Raw genomic sequence first — 19,570 nt, forward strand, 5'->3', positions numbered from 1 at the left:
CTCGCCCGCTTCGAGTGGATGGGACGGGAAGACGGGCAAGGCCGTGCATTCCTCAGGGTGGGGAGGGCACTTCCCTCGGGGACCGGCCCCCGGGTAACTGCCCCTGCAAAATGGCGCCTTCCGATGCAGCCGCTGGCCGGGGCCGACCTCGGGGAGTCCGGCGGTGGAGCGGGCGTGGCCCAGTGGCTTTGCTTTGATTGGCTGCTCAAGGGAACACGCACGGCGTGAGGCGCTGTGGGGAGCCAGCGTGTCCGGGTGCAGGGTGCTTGTGTACTGAGGTGGGGAGCCCAGCGCGAGGCAGGGACCAGAGAGCTGCCAGCGGCCCGGCAGCGGAGCAGCGCTGCCACAAAATCCCCGGGGGGCCGCTCGCCCGGCAGCGGAGCAGCGATGCAACGAAATCCCCGGGGGGCCCCTCGCCCGGCGGCGGAGCAGCAATGCGACGAAATCCCCGGGGGGCCGCTCGCCCGGCAGCGGAGCAGCGATGCAACGAAATCCCCGGGGGGCCCCTCGCCCGGCAGCGGAGCAGCGATGCGACGAAATCCCCGGGGGGCCGCTCGCCCGGCGGCGGAGCAGCGATGCGACGAAATCCCCGCGGGGCCCCTCGCCCGGCAGCGGAGCAGCGATGCGACGAAATCCCCGGGGGGCCCCTCGCCCGGCAGCGGAGCAGCGATGCGACGAAATCCCCGGGGGGCCGCTCGCCCGGCGGCGGAGCAGCGATGCGACGAAATCCCCGCGGGGCCCCTCGCCGGCAGCGGAGCAGCGATGGGACGAAATCCCCGCGGGGCCCCTCGCCCGGCAGCGGAGCAGCGATGCGACGAAATCCCCGGGGGGCCGCTCGCCCGGCGGCGGAGCAGCGATGCGACGAAATCCCCGCGGGGCCCCTCGCCCGGCGGCGGAGCAGCGATGCGACGAAATCCCCGGGGGGCCGCTCGCCCGGCAGCGGAGCAGCGATGCCATGAAATCCCCGCGGGGCCCCTCGCCCGGTAGCGGAGCAGCGATGCGACGAAATCCCCGGGGGGCCGCTCGCCCGGCGGCGGAGCAGCGATGCGACGAAATCCCCGCGGGGCCCCTCGCCCGGCGGCGGAGCAGCGATGCGACGAAATCCCCGGGGGGCCGCTCGCCCGGCAGCGGAGCAGCGATGCCATGAAATCCCCGCGGGGCCCCTCGCCCGGCAGCGGAGCAGCGATGCGACGAAATCCCCGCGGGGCCGCTCGACCGGCAGCGGAGCAGCGATGCAATGAAATCCCCGCGGGGCCCCTCGCCCGGCGGCGGAGCAGCGATGCGACGAAACCCCGCGGGGCCCCTCGCCCGGCGGCGGAGCAGCGATGCGACGAAATCCCCGGGGGGCCGCTCGACCGGCAGCGGAGCAGCGATGCCATGAAATCCCCGCGGGGCCCCTCGCCCGGCAGCGGAGCAGCGATGCGACGAAATCCCCGCGGGGCCGCTCGACCGGCAGCGGAGCAGCGATGCAATGAAATCCCCGCGGGGCCGCTCGACCGGCAGCGGAGCAGCGATGCAATGAAATCCCCGCGGGGCCCCTCGCCCGGCAGCCGAGCAGCGATGCGGCGAAATCCCCGCGGGGCCCCTCGCCCGGCGGCGGAGCAGCGATGGGACGAAATCCCCGGGGGGCCCCTCGCCCGGCGGCGGAGCAGCGATGCGACGAAATCCCCGCGGGGCCGCTCGACCGGCAGCGGAGCAGCGATGCGACGAAATCCCCGCGGGGCCCCTCGCCCGGTAGCGGAGCAACGATGCGACGAAATCCCCGCGGGGCCCCTCGCCCGGCGGCGGAGCAACGATGCGACGAAATCCCCGCGGGGCCCCTCGCCCGGCGGCGGAGCAACGATGCGACGAAATCCCCGCGGGGCCCCTCGCCCGGCAGCGGAGCAGCGATGCGACGAAATCCCTGCGGGGCCCCTCGCCCGGCAGCCGAGCAGCGATGCGACGAAATCCCCGCGGGGCCCCTCGCCCGGCAGCCGAGCAGCGATGCGACGCAATCCCCGCGGGGCCGCTCGACCGGCAGCGGAGCAGCGATGTGACGAAATCCCCGCGGGGCCCCTCGCCCGGCAGCCGAGCAGCGATGCGACGAAATCCCCGCGGGGCCCCTCGCCCGGCAGCGGAGCAGCGATGCGACGAAACCCCCGCGGGGCCGCTCGACCGGCAGCGGAGCAGCGATGCGACGAAATCCCCGCGGGGCCCCTCGCCCGGCAGCGGAGCAGCGATGCGACGAAACCCCCGCGGGGCCGCTCGACCGGCAGCGGAGCAGTGATGCGACGAAATCCCCGCGGGACCCCTCGCCCGGCAGCCGTGCGGCGATGCGACGCAATCCCCGCGGGGCCCCTCGCCCGGCGGCGGAGCAGCGATGCGACGAAACCCCCGCGGGGCCCCTCGCCCGGCGGCGGAGCAGCGATGCGACGAAATCCCCGGGGGGCCCCTCGCCCGGCGGCGGAGCAGCGATGCGACGAAATCCCCGCGGGGCCGCTCGACCGGCAGCGGAGCAGCGATGCGACGAAATCCCCGCGGGGCCGCTCGACCGGCAGCGGAGCAGCGATGCGACGAAATCCCCGCGGGGCCGCTCGACCGGCAGCGGAGCAGCGATGCGACGAAATCCCCGCGGGGCCCCTCGCCCGGCAGCGGAGCAGCGATGGGACGAAATCCCCGCGGGGCCCCTCGCCCGGCGGCGGAGCAACGATGCGACGAAATCCCCGCGGGGCCCCTCGCCCGGCGGCGGAGCAACGATGCGACGAAATCCCCGCGGGGCCCCTCGCCCGGCGGCGGAGCAACGATGCGACGAAATCCCCGCGGGGCCCCTCGCCCGGCAGCCGAGCAGCGATGCGACGCAATCCCCGCGGGGCCGCTCGACCGGCAGCGGAGCAGCGATGTGACGAAATCCCCGCGGGGCCCCTCGCCCGGCAGCCGAGCAGCGATGTGACGAAATCCCCGCGGGGCCCCTCGCCCGGCAGCCGAGCAGCGATGCGACGAAATCCCCGCGGGGCCCCTCGCCCGGCAGCGGAGCAGCGATGCGACGAAACCCCCGCGGGGCCGCTCGACCGGCAGCGGAGCAGCGATGCGGCGAAATCCCCGCGGGGCCCCTCGCCCGGCAGCGGAGCAGCGATGCGACGCAATCCCCGGGGGGCCGCTCGCCCGGCAGCGGAGCAGCGATGCGACGAAATCCCCGGGGGGCCCCTCGCCCGGCGGCGGAGCAGCGATGCGACGAAACCCCCGCGGGGCCCCTCGCCCGGCGGCGGAGCAGCGATGCGACGAAATCCCCGGGGGGCCCCTCGCCCGGCGGCGGAGCAGCGATGCGACGAAATCCCCGCGGGGCCGCTCGACCGGCAGCGGAGCAGCGATGCGACGAAATCCCCGCGGGGCCCCTCGCCCGGCAGCGGAGCAGCGATGCGACGAAATCCCCGCGGGGCCCCTCGCCCGGCAGCGGAGCAGCGATGGGACGAAATCCCCGCGGGGCCCCTCGCCCGGCAGCGGAGCAGCGATGGGACGAAATCCCCGCGGGGCCCCTCGCCCGGCGGCGGAGCAGCGATGCGACGCAATCCCCGCGGGGCCGCTCGACCGGCAGCGGAGCAGCGATGTGACGAAATCCCCGCGGGGCCCCTCGCCCGGCAGCCGAGCAGCGATGCGACGAAATCCCCGCGGGGCCCCTCGCCCGGCAGCCGAGCAGCGATGCGACGAAATCCCCGCGGGGCCGCTCGACCGGCAGCGGAGCAGCGATGCGACGAAATCCCCGCGGGGCCCCTCGCCCGGCAGCGGAGCAGCGATGCGACGAAATCCCCGCGGGGCCCCTCGCCCGGCAGCGGAGCAGCGATGTGACGAAATCCCCGCGGGGCCCCTCGCCCGGCAGCCGAGCAGCGATGCGACGAAATCCCCGCGGGGCCGCTCGCCCGGCAGTGGAGCAGCGATGCGACGAAATCCCCGCGGGGCCCCTCGCCCGGCAGCGGAGCAGCGATGTGACGAAATCCCCGCGGGGCCCCTCGCCCGGCAGCCGAGCAGCGATGCGACGAAACCCCCGTGGGGCCGCTCGCCCGGCAGCGGGCGCTTTGGAACCCGTGTCTCCGTGGGCTTGTGTATCCTCAGGGCCTGGCGCCAGCCTGGCTCCTGCTGCTCTGACCTCAGGGCCTGCCCATGCGTCTGCGAGATGGGCCCAGCCACCTGGGCGATTCCAGGCCCGGGGGAATGTAGCCGTGTTCTCCCAGGCCCAGCCGTGAGAGGAGGGGTAGGCGGGAGGCGCTGCTTGAAGAGCTGTGCCAAGGGTTCAAGCATTAAGCCCCCTGCCCGGGGCCGGCCCACAACATTTTGGCTCCTGAGGCGGGGAGCTCACGACGCCCCCCTGCCCCCTCGCTTGGGCCAAAACTTTGCCAAGTCTCAGTTCTGCCTCCTCCCTGTCCCGCTCCTCCCCTGGGACGGCTCTGCTCCCCACACACAATGTTCTGCGCTCTGGGGCCTAGTGACGCCCCCCGCAGTCTGCACCTGAGACGGCCGCCTCAGTTTGCCTCATGGCAGGGCCGGCCTGCCCCTGCCTTCCAGCGAGGGCTGAGCGCCCAGTCTGGTACAGGGAGAAGCAGCGGGAGCCCCGCGTGCCGGTGGTCCCCGGGCTGAGGGCCTAGCAGGGGGGAAGGGTTGGGAGGCGGCTCTTGGGGCCGGCGGGGAGGGCAGGACACAGCCCCGTGGCTGGCAGCGGAAGCGCGACCGTCCAGACTGGGGTGTTAACAGCCGGAGTCACTGGCTCTTGGAACAGGTTGCGGGGCGGGTGGATTCTCCATCGCTGGCCTGGCTGTTTTCAGGCCCGACAGCCCCGCGCTCGGGCTGGCTCGGGGCCGGCGGGACCATCCGGGGGGGCTCTGGCTTCGGAGCGTGCGGCTGGCTGGCGCAGCGTGGGAGGCCGCGGTACACGGCTGAGTGCACCAGCTGGCTAGTCGCTAATCCCCCGGCCCCGTCGGCTGCCTCCGGGGCTCCAGCGATAGACCCCCCCCCCCGAGTGCCCTGAGCAACCCCCACAGCAGCGCTGGTGGGGGCCGTGCCGTCAGCCGGAGAGCTCCCCCCGACCTGGCTGCAGCCGTGTGGGGCGGGGCTTAGCTGTCCGCTTGGGGCTTTAATGTTTTCTCCGGGGGTAGCTCCAGGGGAAGCCTGCCCCTCCCCCCGCCCCTCCCCCCGCCCCTGCCCCTGCCCCTGCCCTGTGTTGAGTGGGGCGGGGCAGAGACTCGAGGTAACTGCACACGGAAACCCAGCTCCCTCCCCCCGCCCCCATCGCCATGGCGCCTTGGGGCTCCTGCTTGTGCACTGGCCGGCGGGGAGAGGATCGGGCCCACAGCGCCGCTCTCCCACGGGCCCTCCTGTCCCCCGCTTCCTTCCTCCCCCCCCCACCCCGTCCTTCTCTTCTCCAGCCCCCAGCCTGCACCTGCCTCCTGCAGGCCAGGCCCTGCCCCCCTCTGCCGGCAGTGGGCGAGGCGCCAAGGCAGGAGATGCTGCGGGTGGCACAGAGGGGGGCTTAGGTGCCCTTGGGGGCCTGTCAGCCCGTCGCAGGCAGGAGCTGGCAAGGTGAACCCACCCGTCCCTTCCGAGACCCTCTAGAGCAAAGCCCCTTCCCTCCCTTCTGCCCGTCCCGCCTGCGTCTCGCTGCTTTGGGGGCGCTTGCAGCGAGGTGCAGGGAGCGGGTCGGGCAAGGCCCTGCCCTCGCTCTGGGCCAGCACAGCAGCCCCGGGCTGGCCCTTCCCGGCACGTAGGCTCCTTTCCCTCGGGAACAGGCCGCAGCCTCTCCATGCGGCTGGGCCCTGGGCCCTGCAGACCGAGGCCTCCTGAGCCGCCTTCTCCGCCATCCCCGGGGACCCGGGGCGGGTTAGTCAGCTCCTTCGTGCTGCCCCCAGGGCTCTCCAAGCCCTTCCCGGGCCTCGCGAATTTCCCCTCGCAGGCCCCGGGGCCGCTCAGCGCGAGCCGGGGGAGGGACTTGCCACGGGCGCCCGGCCGGGCAGTAGCGGAGCTGAGACTAGAGCCAGGGTCCTGGCCCCCGCCTTGTGCGCCGAGCCGGTCGGGCGGGGGCGCGGCTCCCCGGCCCGTGCTGCTCCGCCCCCTGAGTCCCGCCCCCTCCCGTCTCGCAGTGCTGCATCGACGACTTCGGGGAGGTGGTCGCGCTGCTGCTGGAGGCCGGCGCCGACGTCAACGCCTGCGACAGCGAGCTCTGGACGCCGCTGCACGCCGCCGCCACCTGCGGGCACCTGCACCTGGTGCAGCTGCTCATTGCACGGTACGCGGGCAGAGGGAGGGGAGCTGCCTGAGGGGGGCAGGGGGGCGGGGCCCTGAAGAAGCCTGCCAGGTGCACGCGCCCGAGCCGGGACTCGGTGGGGCCTGCAGCCTGGCCAGGAAAGGTGCCCAGGACCGCCTAGACCCCTCCTCGGCCGGGTCGCTGCCAGGCCCCCTGGCTCTGCCCCCTGGCTCTGCCCCGCCCCGCAGAGGAGCCCCCCGGCCGGCCTGGCTCTCTAGCACCCCCTGCTGGCCTGTCCGCGCGCTTTCCCAGCAGTGCTGCTCCCGCAGAGAGCCAGGCACCCCCTTTCCCGCGCGGACCCCCGGTTTTCCAAGGCGGCAACGGGGGCATTAACCCTTTGGGGCCTCCCTCCCCGGGAGCGGCAGCATCTCTGCAGCCTGTTCCCCTCCTCTCCTCCCCCCCAGTCGCCCTGCCTGTGGGGCTGTAAATGTTTAATGGGCTGTATTGTTGACCGTGTAACCCAATCCCCCCCCCCCACCCTGGGCTGCCCACAGGAGCCCTTGGCCCGGCTGCGGCTGGACAGGCCAGTCTGGAAAGGCCTCTCCCCAGCCCGCCCTGCCGAGGAGGGGCCCCAGTGCCGCTTTCCCCGCAGCCCCCCGGCCGCTTGGAGCTTCTCGGGAGAGGGCGCCTCTCCTGTCCTCGCCTCCTTCCCCGGCCAGTCCAGTGCCCCTGCGGCCGGCCCTCAGGGAGCCGGGATCCTGTTTCCTGGAGCCGGCCCCTGCCGCTGGCGGAGGCGGGCGAGAAACCCGACCCACCGGGCAAAGGCAGAGTCCTGCCTCTGCAGCAGCTTTTCCGGGCCCGTCGGTGGCTCTTCAGTACAACTAGCTCCTTGTCTCCGTGCACGAGCTGCCCGGGGGCCGCGGCTTCCTGCCCCGTTTCCTCACCGTGTTTCCTCTCCTGCCCCCGCCCAGCGGTGCCAATCTCCTGGCCGTGAACACCGACGGGAACATGCCGTACGACCTCTGCGAGGACGACGTGACGCTGGACTGCATCGAAGCGGCCATGGCGGAGCAGGGTGAGTCCCCTCGTGCCCTGTGCGGCGGACACACCCCTTCCCACTCTCCTGCCCGGGCACCGCCCGCCGGGCCGTGTCCAGCCCCGTGTACCGTCCTGTGAGCTTCCTGCGGGGGCTTTTCGCCATCCCTTAGCTGTCCATGCTGCCCTCGCGGTGGGGCGCCCCCCAGGGCCGCGTGCCGGGCAGCCCGCCCTCTCCTCCCGCAGCGCCGGCTCCCAGCGGACACGCGCACGCCCCTCGCAGCCCCCTGCGCCTCCTGCCTGGCCAGCGGCTCTGGGCTGGGGGAGGGACCCCGCTTCGCAAGCAGATTGGCTGGCGGGGGCGAGCTGCTCGCACAGAGCCCGGTGATTTCTCGCTGCTGCTGTGTACGCCATGCCGGGGTGTGCGCGGCACCCGACAGGCAGACGAGATCTGTCCCTCGCCGCGCCCCCGTCTGGGCTCTATAAGCCGTGCCAAGGCCCAGGGTGAAATACCAGCGGGCGAGGGGCGTGGGGCTCGCCCCAGTTGGGCTCAGAGGTTCCCTGCCCCGCACACGCAAGCGCGTTTGGAGATGCTTGAGACCGAGCGGGAGGAAGGATCGGGAGGTGAAGGGGGTAGGCCGTCTGGCAGGACATCCCACGGGCCTCTGGGGACATGGGGCTGACTGGGAGGTGGCTGGCGACGGGCCTGCGGGAGGCTGATGGCGGGAGGCAGGACCAGGCGCTGGAGACAGGTGCGGGGCAGCTGTGGGTGTTGTCTGCATGGGAGGGGAGCCAGGCCGTGTCCCTCGGGCACGGCGCAGGGCACAGAGGGCACACGGCTGCTCCAGGGCGCACTCTGTCCGGCCGGGCTCGGCACGCCCCTAGACGTGGGCTCCGGGAGCAGACGCCTGCCAGCCTCGCTGCTGGGGGCCTGGGCTGCCCTCACGGCGCTTGCCCCCTGCAGGGATAACCCAGGAGAAGATCGAGGAGGCGCGAGCCGCCACGGAGCTCAGCATGGTGCAGGATATCCGCAAGCTGCTTCAGGCAGGCGCCGACCTGAACACGCCCCTGGACCACAGCGCCACGCTGGTACGGTGCCCCTCTGCCCGGGCGGCAGGAGGGGGGCTGGGGGGCAGCCCGAGCCCCTCTCGGTAAAAACAGTGGCCCATTGCGCTGGGCCCCAACAGGCGGGACGCCTCGCAGGCCACCCAGGGCAGGGCCAGGGCCACGGGCTTTTCCGTCCCAGGGCTCCGCCTGCTCACAGGCAGCCATGGGAGCCCTGCTGGTGGCCAGGCCTCTGTCCTCGGGCCGGCAACGGCCGCCCAGCGCGTGCGGCTCCGGGAGAGAGCCGGCTCCGGGCCGCAGACAAGGTGAGTCCTTCCTGCTGCTGTGACGGCCCCAGCCCCCGGGGAGCCTGCCAAGGCCTGGCCACGTGCTCAGACTCAGACCACGGCCTGGTGCCATTTGGGCCCTCGGAGCTGCTGGTGATGGGGAGGGCCCTGGCGGCAAGAGCCTCCCCTTTCCGGTGGGGTCCGGCCAGCGCCTCTTCCCCTCCCCCGGCAGGCTCCGGCCTGCTCGCAGCGCCCCAGACGCCTGCGACCCCCTGGGCAGATCACGGGGCCTGCCCGGCCGGAAGGAGCTGCCCGCCCGTTGAAAGCGCCGACTGGTACGAAACCCAGCAGCCCTGGGCGCCGGGGGCTGCCTGCCCTGCCACTCGCAGGCCTGGCCTGGCTTCCATGGAGCTGTACCCGACAGCCTGTGCTTGGGCTCCGCTCTGCCTTCGCTTCGGGGGAGGGGGCTCGGTTCCTTTTAGTGCCACTTCGCCGCCGGCCTGGCCCCCGCGTGGCCCCTTCTCTACTGACCCGGCCCCCGCGTGGCTGCGTCCAGCCCGGCCCAGGCGCGTGGCCCCTTCTCTGCCGGCCTGGCCCTCACATGGCCCCTTCTCTACTGGCCCGGCCCCCGCGTGGCCCCTTCTCTGCCGGCCTGGCCCTCACGTGGCCCCTTCTCTACTGGCCCGGCCCTCACGTGGCTGCGTCCAGCCCGGCCCAGGCGCGTGGCCCCTTCTCCGCCGGCCTGGCCCCCGCGTGGCCCCTTCTCTACTGGCCCGGCCCTCGCGTGGCTGCGTCCAGCCGGGCCCAGGCGCGTGACCCCTTCTCTACTGGCCCGGCCCTCGCGTGGCCCCTTCTCCGCCGGCCTGGCCCCCGCGTGGCCCCTTCTCTACTGGCCCAGCCCTCACGTGGCTGCGTCCAGCCCGGCCCAGGCGCGTGGCCCCTTCTCCGCCGGCCTGGCCCCCGCGTGGCCCCTTCTCTACTGGCCCGGCCCTCGCGTGGCTGCGTCCAGCCGGGCCCAGGCGCGTGACCCCTTCTCTACTGGCCCGGCCCTCGCGTGGCCCCTTCTCCGCCGGCCTGGCCCCCGCGTGGCCCCTTCTCTACTGGCCCAGCCCTCACGTGGCTGCGTCCAGCCCGGCCCAGGCGCGTGGCCCCTTCTCCGCCGGCCTGGCCCCCGCGTGGCCCCTTCTCTACTGGCCCGGCCCTCGCGTGGCTGCGTCCAGCCGGGCTCAGGCGCGTGACCCCTTCTCTACTGGCCCGGCCCTCGCGTGGCTGCGTCCAGCCCGGCCCAGGCGCGTGGCCCCTTCTCTACTGACCCGGCCCTCGCGTGGCCCCTTCTCCGCCGGCCCGGCCCTTGCGTGGCTGCGTCTAGCCCAGCCCAGGCGCATGGCCCCTTCTCCGCCGGCCTGGCCCTCGCGTGGCCCCTTCTCTGCCGGCCCGGCCCTTGCGTGGCTGCGTCTAGCCCAGCCCAGGCGCGTGGCCCCTTCTCCGCCGGCCCGGCCCTTGCGTGGCCGCGTCTAGCCCAGCCCAGGCGCATGGCCCCTTCTCTGCCGGCCTGGCCCTCGCGTGGCCCCTTCTCCGCCGGCCCGGCCCTTGCGTGGCTGCGTCTAGCCCAGCCCAGGCGCATGGCCCCTTCTCTGCCGGCCCGGCCCTTGCGTGGCTGCGTCTAGCCCAGCCCAGGCGCGTGGCCCCTTCTCCGCCGGCCTGGCCCTCGCGTGGCCCCTTCTCTGCCGGCCCGGCCCTTGCGTCTAGCCCAGCCCAGGCGCGTGGCCCCTTCTCTGCCGGCCTGGCCCTCGTGTGGCCCCTTCTCTGCCGGCCCGGCCCTTGCGTCTAGCCCAGCCCAGGCGCGTGGCCCCTTCTCTGCCGGCCTGGCCCTCGTGTGGCCCCTTCTCCGCCGGCCTGGCCCTCGCGTGGCTGCGTCTTACCCAGCCCAGGCGCGTGGCCCCTTCTCTGCCGGCCTGACCCTCGCGTGGCCCCTTCTCTGCCGGCCTGGCCCTCGCGTGGCCCCTTCTCCGCCGGCCTGGCCCTCGCGTGGCCCCTTCTCCGCCGGCCTGGCCCTCGCGTGGCCCCTTCTCTGCCGGCCCGGCCCTTGCGTGGCTGCGTCTGGCCCAGCCCAGGCGCGTGGCCCCTTCTCTGCCGGCCTGGTTCTCGCGTGGCCCCTTCTCCGCCGGCCCGGCCCTCGCGTGGCTGCGTCCAGCCCGGCCCAGGCGCGTGGCCCAGCGAGCTGCCCAGCCCGGTGTACTAGTGCCACGTCTCTCCGCAGCTCCACATCGCCTCGGCAAACGGCTACCTGGAGGCTGCCGAGCTGCTGCTGGAGCACAAGGCCAGCATGAGCGCCAAGGACAACGACGGGTGGGAGCCGCTCCACGCCGCCGCCTGCTGGGGGCAGGTGAGTGCCGGAGGCGGGAGGGGGCGGCTCGTGTGGGGCGGGTGGCCGGTGGCCGGGGTGTCTGTGTCTGTATCTGGCATTGGCAGCCCTGGTGCACCCTCCCGCAGTGGGGCCCAGCGCCCCCTGGTGGCCCAGCTTGCGCAGCCCTGGTGACTGGGTTCGCTCTACCCCGGGGATGCGGGGCGTGTCGTGGATGGGGTGGCCGGGGGGGGGGGGGGGGTGCTGGACCCTCCCAGAGGGCCCTGGTCGCCCAGGGGCAGGCGGGGACGCCGGCTGGGCCAGGACATCAGGCACGTGACCGGGCTGGAGGGGGTGTGGGAGCTGCTCTGCGTCTCCCTCCAGGGGCGTGAGGGCGGTGGGAGGCTGCAGCGTGGGGGGCGATGGGCCGGAGGGGCCGTCGGTGCCGTCAGTCCTCCCGCCCCAGTGACGGCAGCTTCCCTCCTGCCCCCAGATCCATCTGGTGGAGCTGCTGGTGGCCCACGGCGCTGACCTGAATGGCAAGTCGGTGCTGGACGAGACGCCCCTGGGTGAGTGCGGCTCTCCGGAGGCCGGAGGGAGACGGGGGTGGGGCAGGGGAGGGTGAAGGCTGGGGGGCAGGGCAGGGGAGGCGGGATGCAGAGGGGTGAAGGCCGGGGGGAGGGGAGGCCGGAGGCGGGATGTGGAGGGGCGGAGGCCGGGGGGAGGGAGGGCGGGGCAGGGGAGGCCGGAGGCGGGAGGCGGAGGCCGGGAGGAGGGAGGGCGGGGCAGGGGAGGCGGGAGGCAGAGGCCGGGGCAGGGGCAGGGGCTGCTGGGCGGTGACGGGAGCCGCATGGACTTTCACTCTCACATGCCGCGAGGTGCCTGGTCGTTTTCTGTGTCTTCCTCCTCCGCCCCCCCGCCCCCGGCCGTGCGTGCTCGGACCTGCAGCCGCCTCCTGCCAGTCCCGCCGCGTCCTTACGCCTCCTGCCCTGCGCTCCCTTCGGGGTTCAGCACGGCCCTTCCCGCCCCCTCCTGCCGTGGCTTCCGGCCCCCCAGCGTTGGGCAGCCCCGCAGCGTGGCCTCCTGGGACCCGCGTGTCACGCAATGAGCCGTGCTGCCCAGACAGCGGCTGCGCGGTTCCTAGCCGGGGCGCCCTGCCGCGCTAGCGCATGTCGGGGCAGGCGGTGGGGGCACATTCAGCCGAGGCAGAGGGTGCACGGGCAGGGTGGCCTCCGCTCTGGCTTGGTTTCCGTGGCTGGGATCACGGGCTGGGGAGAAGGGAGAGGTGTGACGCGGCTTGGGGGGCACTAGATCAGACATGGGGCGGGTGGACGACCACGGGGGCGGGTCTTTGCGGAGCGCCTCCCATCTGAAGAACCCTTCCCTCCTCTCCCCACCTCACCCCTTCTCTTTCCTGCCCCAGGCCTTGCCCCCTGCTCTGGCATGCTGCCGTTTGCCCTGCTGGGGATGCCAGCTCCACGCTGTGCGTGAGGCGGTGGATGTCGGCGCGCAGGGGCCGAGAGCAGGGAGGGCAGAGCGGGTGCCTTGAGGGAGGCTGTGAGGAGCAGCGGGCAGGCGGTGGGGTGCGCAGATGCTGCGGCAGGGAGAGTGGCGGGGGTGTGGGAGCTGGGGCCGGAATGCCTGGGAAGGGGCACCGCAGGGCAGAGGTCAGTGGGCAGGGAGCGGATGATGGTGGCTGCGGTGGGATTGCAGAGCTGGTAGCAAGGGGGGGATACGGAGGGCTCCGGTGCCGCTGTGCATGGCCTGATAGCTGAGCTGTCCTGGGGCTGCTCTGCTCCTGAGCCGACGGCTGCTCCTCCCCTGTCCCTCCCCCGCGGGACCCTTGCAGACGTGTGCGGCGATGAGGAGGTCCGGGCCAAGCTGCTGGAGCTGAAGCACAAGCACGACGCCATCATGAAGTCTCACGACAAGCACAAGTCGCTGCTGCAGCGACGCACCTCCAGCGCCGGCAGCCGAGGGTAAGGCCGGGCAGGGCCTCCGCGGACAGCCGGCCTCCCTCGCAGGCCGGGGCAGGGCGGGGCGGGGCCCTCCTTCCCGGGGCTGGGCAGTCCTGGGGACCTCAGCAGAGCTTCCCGTCTAAGCTCCGACGCCCCTCCCAGTTAGGTGCCGACCTGCCCCCTGTGACGGCGCGTTGGGGGTTCCACCGTCTCCTGCACCCCGAAATGGCACGAACAGACCCCACCAGCCAGTGGAATTGAGGGTGGTTTATTGCTCCTCCAGGATACAGCTCAGCACAGATGTAATCTGGTTACAGGATCTGGGGCTAAGAGGCCTCAGTGCCCCCCTTGAGCTAGGGGAGTCCCAGCCCCCCTCCCCAGCTCCTTATACCCTGCCTTCCAGTGAGGAACTAACCCAGCCTCCTCCAGCCCTCCCCCCCATCCAGGGCAGCATCCACCTTCCTTTGCTCCTCTCCATGGGGGTGTCTGGCCACTGGTTCAGCAAGTTTGGCATTACCTTGGCCTACTGAGGTTTTCCCTGCTGGGTCTTGCACCAGACAGCAGGGGTCACCTCAGCCCAGCAAGTACCCCCACTACGTCACACCCTCCCGCCCATCTGCACTTTGGTCCCTTCACACCTGGCCCTCAGCCATGCTCCGACATCCCCTCCCACCCGTCCGCGCTCCGGTCCCTTCGCAGCCGGCCCCCAGCTAGACTCCGACGTCCCCTCCCACCCATCCGCGCGCCGGTCCCTTTGCACCCGGCCCCCAGCTAGGCTCCGACGTCCCCTCCCACCCGTCCGCGCTCCGGTCCCTTCGCACCCGGCCCCCAGCTAGACTCCGACGTCCCCTCCCATCCATCCACGCTCCGGTCCCTTCGCACCCGGCCCCCAGCTAGGCTCCGACGTCCCCTCCCATCCATCCACGCTCCGGTCCCTTCGCACCCGGCCCTCAGCTAGGCTCCGATGTCCCCTCCCATCCATCCACGCGCCGGTCCCTTTGCACCCGACCCCCAGCTAGACTCCGACGTCCCTCCCCACGCCCGGCGTTGTGCCCACACTGAACACGCGATGGCGCTCTGCTTCCCTGGGCAGCCAGGCCCTGTCCCCGCCGGCTTGGCACACGCCTGCAAAGCTGCTGTTGTAAGTGGCTGCTTGACTCTCCCCCTCGCACCCGCCGCCCGCGGCTCGGAAACTGTGCTCAGCCGTGGCCGCGTCTCGGGGCTCTGCCCTGACCCCACTGGGCAGCGCTTTGGGGAGGGGCGCAGCCCTGGCTCCGGCCGGCCCCGCCGCTGACCCGCCCTCGTTGGCCAGGAAGGTGGTGCGGCGGGCGAGCGTGACGGAGCGCACCAACCTGTACCGCAAGGAGCTCCAGAAGGAGGCCATCGTGTGGCAGCGGGCGGTGCCGCGGGAGGCCGAGGCTGAGCTGGAGGACGAGGACAAGCAAACGGATGCTGAGCTCCAGATGCACCTCTCTGTGAGTAGGAGCCTGGCGCTGGGGGCCCCCCCGTGTCTGCTTCCCCTCAGCGCTCTGCTGGAGCGAGCCCCCGGGCGCCCTGTCGGAGAGAGCCCCCCCCGTCTGCTGCCCCCGGGCGCCCTTTCGGAGCGAGCCCCCCCCGTCTGCTTCCCCCGGGAGCCCTGTCGGAGCGAGCCCCCCCCGTCTGCTTCCCCCGGGCGCCCTGTCGGAGCGAGCCCCCCCCCCGTCTGCTTCCCCCGGGCGCCCTGTCGGAGCGAGCCCCCCCCCCGTCTGCTTCCCCTCGGCGCCCTGTCGGAGCGAGCCCCCCCCCGTCTGCTTCCCCTCGGGCGCCCTGTCGGAGCGAGCCCCCCCCCGTCTGCTTCCCCTCGGGCGCCCTGTCGGAGCGAGCCCCCCCCCGTCTGCTTCCCCTCAGCGCCCTGTCGGAGCGAGCCCCCCCCGTGTCTGCTTCCCCTCAGCGCCCTGCTGGAGCGAGCCCCCCCCGTCTGCTTCCCCCGGGCGCCCTGTCGGAGCGAGCCCCCCCCCCGTCTGCTTCCCCCGGGCGCCCTGTCGGAGCGAGCCCCCCCCCCGTCTGCTTCCCCCGGGCGCCCTGTCGGAGCGAGCCCCCCCCGTCTGCTTCCCTCGGGCGCCCTGTCGGAGCGAGCCCCCCCCCGTCTGCTGCCCCCGGGCGCCCTGTCGGAGCGAGCCCCCCCCCGTCTGCTTCCCCCGGGCGCCCTGTCGGAGCGAGCCCCCCCCCCGTCTGCTTCCCCCGGGCGCCCTGTCGGAGCGAGCCCCCCCCGTCTGCTTCCCCCGGGCGCCCTGTCGGAGCGAGCCCCCCCCGTCTGCTTCCCCCGGGCGCCCTGTCGGAGCGAGCCCCCCCCGTCTGCTTCCCCCGGGCGCCCTGTCGGAGCGAGCCCCCCCCCGTCTGCTTCCCCCGGGCGCCCTGTCGGAGCGAGCCCCCCCCGTCTGCTTCCCCCGGGCGCCCTGTTGGAGCGAGCCCCCCCCGTCTGCTTCCCCCGGGCGCCCTGTCGGAGCGAGCCCCCCCCGTCTGCTTCCCTCGGGCGCCCTGTCGGAGCGAGCCCCCCCCGTCTGCTTCCCCCGGGCGCCCTGTCGGAGCGAGCCCCCCCCGTCTGCTTCCCCCGGGCGCCCTGTCGGAGCGAGCCCCCCCCGTCTGCTTCCCCCGGGCGCCCTGTCGGAGCGAGCCCCCCCCCGTCTGCTTCCCCCGGGAGCCCTGTCGGAGCGAGCCCCCCCCCGTCTGCTTCCCCCGGGCGCCCTGTCGGAGCGAGCCCCCCCCCGTCTGCTTCCCCCGGGCGCCCTGTCGGAGCGAGCCCCCCCCCCGTCTGCTTCCCCCGGGCGCCCTGTCGGAGCGAGCCCCCCCCGTCTGCTTCCCCCGGGCGCCCTGTCGGAGCGAGCCCCCCCCGTCTGCTTCCCCCGGGCGCCTGTTGGAGCAAGGTGGCCGCATGGCGTGGCCCCGCCTGGCGCTGCCCGGGGCTGTCTCCTTCCCCTCGTGCCCAGTGCCAGGGAGAGCTGGGTGGGTTCCCCCTTCCCCACAGGCCCTGGAGAGCTCTGGGTGGAGCGGCAGGCTCCGGGGGAGCCCCGCCCAAGGCTGGGGGGTGCCCCATGGGGTCTGAATGGGGGATTTCTGGCCTAGTCCCACGTCCTGCTCCCCCGCCAGCCCCCCTCCTTCCGTCTCAGCGGCTGTGGTGCCCGGCGCGGGGGCTGAGCTGCTGCCTCCTTCCCCCGAGCAGGGCACCGAGGCGGACGTGGCAGGCCCCGGGGCCGTGGCGGGGGACGAGCCTCAGAACCCGGGGCCGGCCCAGAGAAACGGGACCGTGGGCTCCTCCGCCCCCTCCAAGCACCTCTACTCCAAGAGGCTGGACCGCAGCGTCTCCTACCAGCTGGGCACCCCGGAGGAGCTGGCGGCCGACCTGTGCCGGGAGAAGTCCCACCACACGCTCGCGGACCTCAAGCGCCAGCGGGCGGCCGCCAAGCTCCAGCGCCACCACCCCGAGGGCTTCCCCCCCGCCGAGGGCCAGGGCCCGGCCGAGCCGCCGCCCGCGGGGCAGAACTCGGGGCGCTACGCGGGCGCCAGCGCGGAGCCGCCCCTGCTGAGGCTCACGGCCCCGCCCGAGGAGCCCCCGGCCGAGAAGAAGCGCTGCTGCCGGCTCATGTGAGGCGTCGGCCAGAGGACGTTCCCGGGGCCTGGCCCCCCGCGGGCGGGGGCTGGAGCCGGCTTCCCTCCCGCGCCGCGGTCCAGGCTCCAGATGCCGACCGGAGGCGGGGCCCCAGGAGCCCCTCGGGGCTGCACCGACGGAAGGGGAAAGCGCTGGCCTTCCGGGGCGGGACCCGGCTCCAGAGCCCCCGCCCCTGCCCGGGTCGGCCTGGCGAGCGCTGCATGGTGGGCCCGCCGCTGCGTGTTGCTGCGCTGGGCCCCGGGAGGGGCGGCCTCCAGGAAGGACGGGGAGGAGCCCCCGACCCTGCCTGTCCCTGAGCGCACGGGGGTTCCCCTGCCCGCCTGCCACGAAGGCAGAGGGCTGCAGCGTGGGGAGAAGGTCTCCAGGCCCCGTGGCCCGGCCAGGCCTGCTCTGCGCACAGACTGTCCTGGTGCCCCCGCCGTGTGGCACACGGGATTTCCTGCACCCCCGGCCATCACGCCAGGGTGCCCTGTGCCCCTCCCCCATCACGCCAGGGTGCCCTGTGCCCCTCCCCCATCACGCCAGGGTGCCCTCTGCCCTCCCCCATCACGCCAGGGTGCCCTGTGCCCCTCCCCCATCACGCCAGGGTGCCCTCCCCCATCACGCCAGGGTGCCCTGTGCCCCTCCCCCCATCACGCCAGGGTGCCCTGTGCCCTCCCCCATCACGCCAGGGTGCCCTGTGCCCCTCCCCCCATCACGCCAGGGTGCCCTCTGCCCCTCCCCCATCACGCCAGGGTGCCCTCCCCCATCACGCCAGGGTGCCCTGTGCCCCTCCCCCCATCACGCCAGGGTGCCCTGTGCCCTCCCCCCATCACGCCAGGGTGCCCTGTGCCCCTCCCCCCATCACGCCAGGGTGCCCTGTGCCCCTCCCCCCATCACGCCCGGGTGCCCTCCCCCATCACGCCAGGGTGCGCTGTGCCCTCCCCCATCACGCCAGGTGCCCTCCCCCCATCACGCCAGGGTGCCCTCCCCCCATCACGCCAGGGTGCCCTGTGCCCATCACGCCAGGGTGCCCTGTGCCCCTCCCCCATCACGCCAGGGTGCCCTGTGCCCCTCCCCCCATCACGCCAGGGTGCCCTGTGCCCCTCCCCCATCACGCCAGGGTGCCGTGCCCTCCCACATCACGCCAGGGTGCCCTCCCCCCATCACGCCAGGGTGCCCTCCCCCCATCACGCCAGGGTGCCCTGTGCCCCTTCCCCCATCACGCCAGGGTGCCCTGTGCCCCTCCCCCCATCACGCCAGGGTGCCCTGTGCCCCTCCCCCATCACGCCAGGGTGCCCTGTGCCCCTTCCCCCATCATGCCAGGGTGCCCTGTGCCCTCCCCCATCATGCCAGGGTGCCCTGTGCCCTCCCCCATCACGCCAGGGTGCCCTCCCCCATCACGCCAGGGTGCCCTGTGCCCCTCCCCCATCACGCCAGGGTGCCCTGTGCCCTCCCCCCATCACGCCAGGGTGCCCTGTGCCCCTCCCCCATCACGCCAGGGTGCCCTGTGCCCTCCCCCATCACGCCAGGGTGCCCTGTGCCCCTCCACCCATCACGCCAGGGTGCCCTCCCCCATCACGCCAGGGTGCCCTGTGCCCTCCCCCATCACGCCAGGGTGCCCTGTGCCCTCCCCCATCACGCCAGGGTGCCCTGTGCCCCTCCACCCACACCAGCCATCATGCCCTTACCCCGGCCATCTCGCCTTGGTGCCTTGTGCCCTCCCCCCCCATCTCGCCTTGGTGCCTTGTGCCCTCCCCCGCCCCCCTGGAACACCTGCGGGGTGCCCCCAGCCCCTCCTCAGCTCCTGCCCTCAGCAGTGAAACCCTTCCAGCAGAGCCCCGCACCGCAGGGCTGAGCAACCCGGGGCCTGGTCAAGCGCAGGGCAGCCCCAGGCAGGGCTGGGAGCTGGTTTCTGGGCCCTCAGCCCGGTGGGGCCTTGGCCACGTGCTAGCACCTCCCCATCCCCCACCCTCCACGGAGCCGGCCCCTCCCTGGGGGGCGCCACGTGGCGCCGGGTGGGCCCAGTGAAGGCCCCTTGGCCGGCTGGGAGCTGCGCTCGGTCCCTGTCTCCGAGGGGCTGGGTGGGGCGGTGCCCGGGCCCTTGGCCTCTGTGTCCCCCGCCTGCCACGCTCCTGCTGCGGCACCGGCTGTGCCAACGGAGCGGCAGGAGGAGGGGCTGGGAGCCCCCATTGCCTGCGTTCCAGCCGCCGCAAGGCGCTCGCTCGCCCCCCGTGCTCCGTTGGCTCCATCCCGTGGGCAGCCAGCCGTGGCTGTTCAAACCCGGGTGCAGGGCCGCCCGCCTGCCCCATACCCCCGCAGGGCCGGAGCCACGTCACTGGCTGGCCACCCTAGCGAGGAGCAGGGGCACAGAGCCCGGGGGCGGGGGGGTGCTGCCCACTGGCTGGGGGGGGGGAACACCTTCGCCCCCCAAATCCACTGGGGACCCTCCAGCTTCAGGGGAGCAGCGCTAGGCTGAGCGCGTACTGGTGCGGCGAGCTCCTGGCCCCCAGGGAGTGCAGCCGGGGGCTCTGGGCCGGTTTGAGCGGCGCGCTCTGTTCTGGGCCACCCGGTGTGAGTCGGCGAGGCGCCCTGCAGCGCCGGGGCGGGGTGGAGGCTCCGCTTTTCTACGGCTCACGGGCCTGCTTTGTCGGCCCATCGCCTGCTTCCTTTCCACAATAAACCAGCATTGGACAGTGCGAGCCCCTGGAGAAACCGTGTCCCCCTCCCTGGACACGGGCGCTGCAAGGGGGCTGGGGTGAGCCCTGCCATGCCAGAGCAGTGTGTGTCTGCCAGGGGCATGGCCCCCCGCCCCCTCACCTCATCAAGGGGCACGCGCCCTGGTGGTGCTCAATGGGCAGAGGCAGCCCAAACAGCCAACCGGCAGGAATCGTTAGGAAAGGCATCGAGAACACGACAGCATCTTTCATTGCCTCTGTACAACCATGGGACGCCCCCAGCTTGAGCGCTGCGTACAGACGTGGTCACCTCATCTCCAAAAAGGTAGATTGGCACTGGAAAAGGTTCAGGAAAGGGCGACAAAAATGAGGAGGGTTTGGAACGGCTGCC

General features: G+C 73.6%; 1 protein-coding gene across 3 annotated transcripts in view; it reads left to right on the plus strand.

The window, feature by feature from the left end:
• The window catches only part of PPP1R16A (protein phosphatase 1 regulatory subunit 16A), a 57,958-nt gene extending 40,595 nt beyond the window's left edge, over positions 1-17,363 (plus strand). For 2 of the 3 annotated variants that reach the window (XM_075919936.2, XM_075919937.2), the window contains exons 4-11: positions 6,105-6,250; positions 7,180-7,283; positions 8,208-8,332; positions 10,835-10,960; positions 11,412-11,487; positions 12,768-12,897; positions 14,189-14,351; positions 16,076-17,363. In XM_075919936.2, coding sequence (XP_075776051.2) covers positions 6,105-6,250; positions 7,180-7,283; positions 8,208-8,332; positions 10,835-10,960; positions 11,412-11,487; positions 12,768-12,897; positions 14,189-14,351; positions 16,076-16,501 — 1,296 coding nt within the window. In that variant the 3' untranslated portion in view covers positions 16,502-17,363. The remainder of the gene's footprint in view (positions 1-6,104; positions 6,251-7,179; positions 7,284-8,207; positions 8,333-10,834; positions 10,961-11,411; positions 11,488-12,767; positions 12,898-14,188; positions 14,352-16,075) is intronic. The other variant, XR_016348668.1, reaches the window with a different exon arrangement.
• The last annotated feature ends 2,207 nt before the right edge of the window (positions 17,364-19,570 follow it).

The sequence above is a fragment of the Pelodiscus sinensis genome, chromosome 2 (assembly GCF_052426305.1).
Source record: "Pelodiscus sinensis isolate ZL-2025 chromosome 2, ASM5242630v1, whole genome shotgun sequence".
Taxonomy (NCBI): Eukaryota; Metazoa; Chordata; order Testudines; family Trionychidae; genus Pelodiscus; species Pelodiscus sinensis.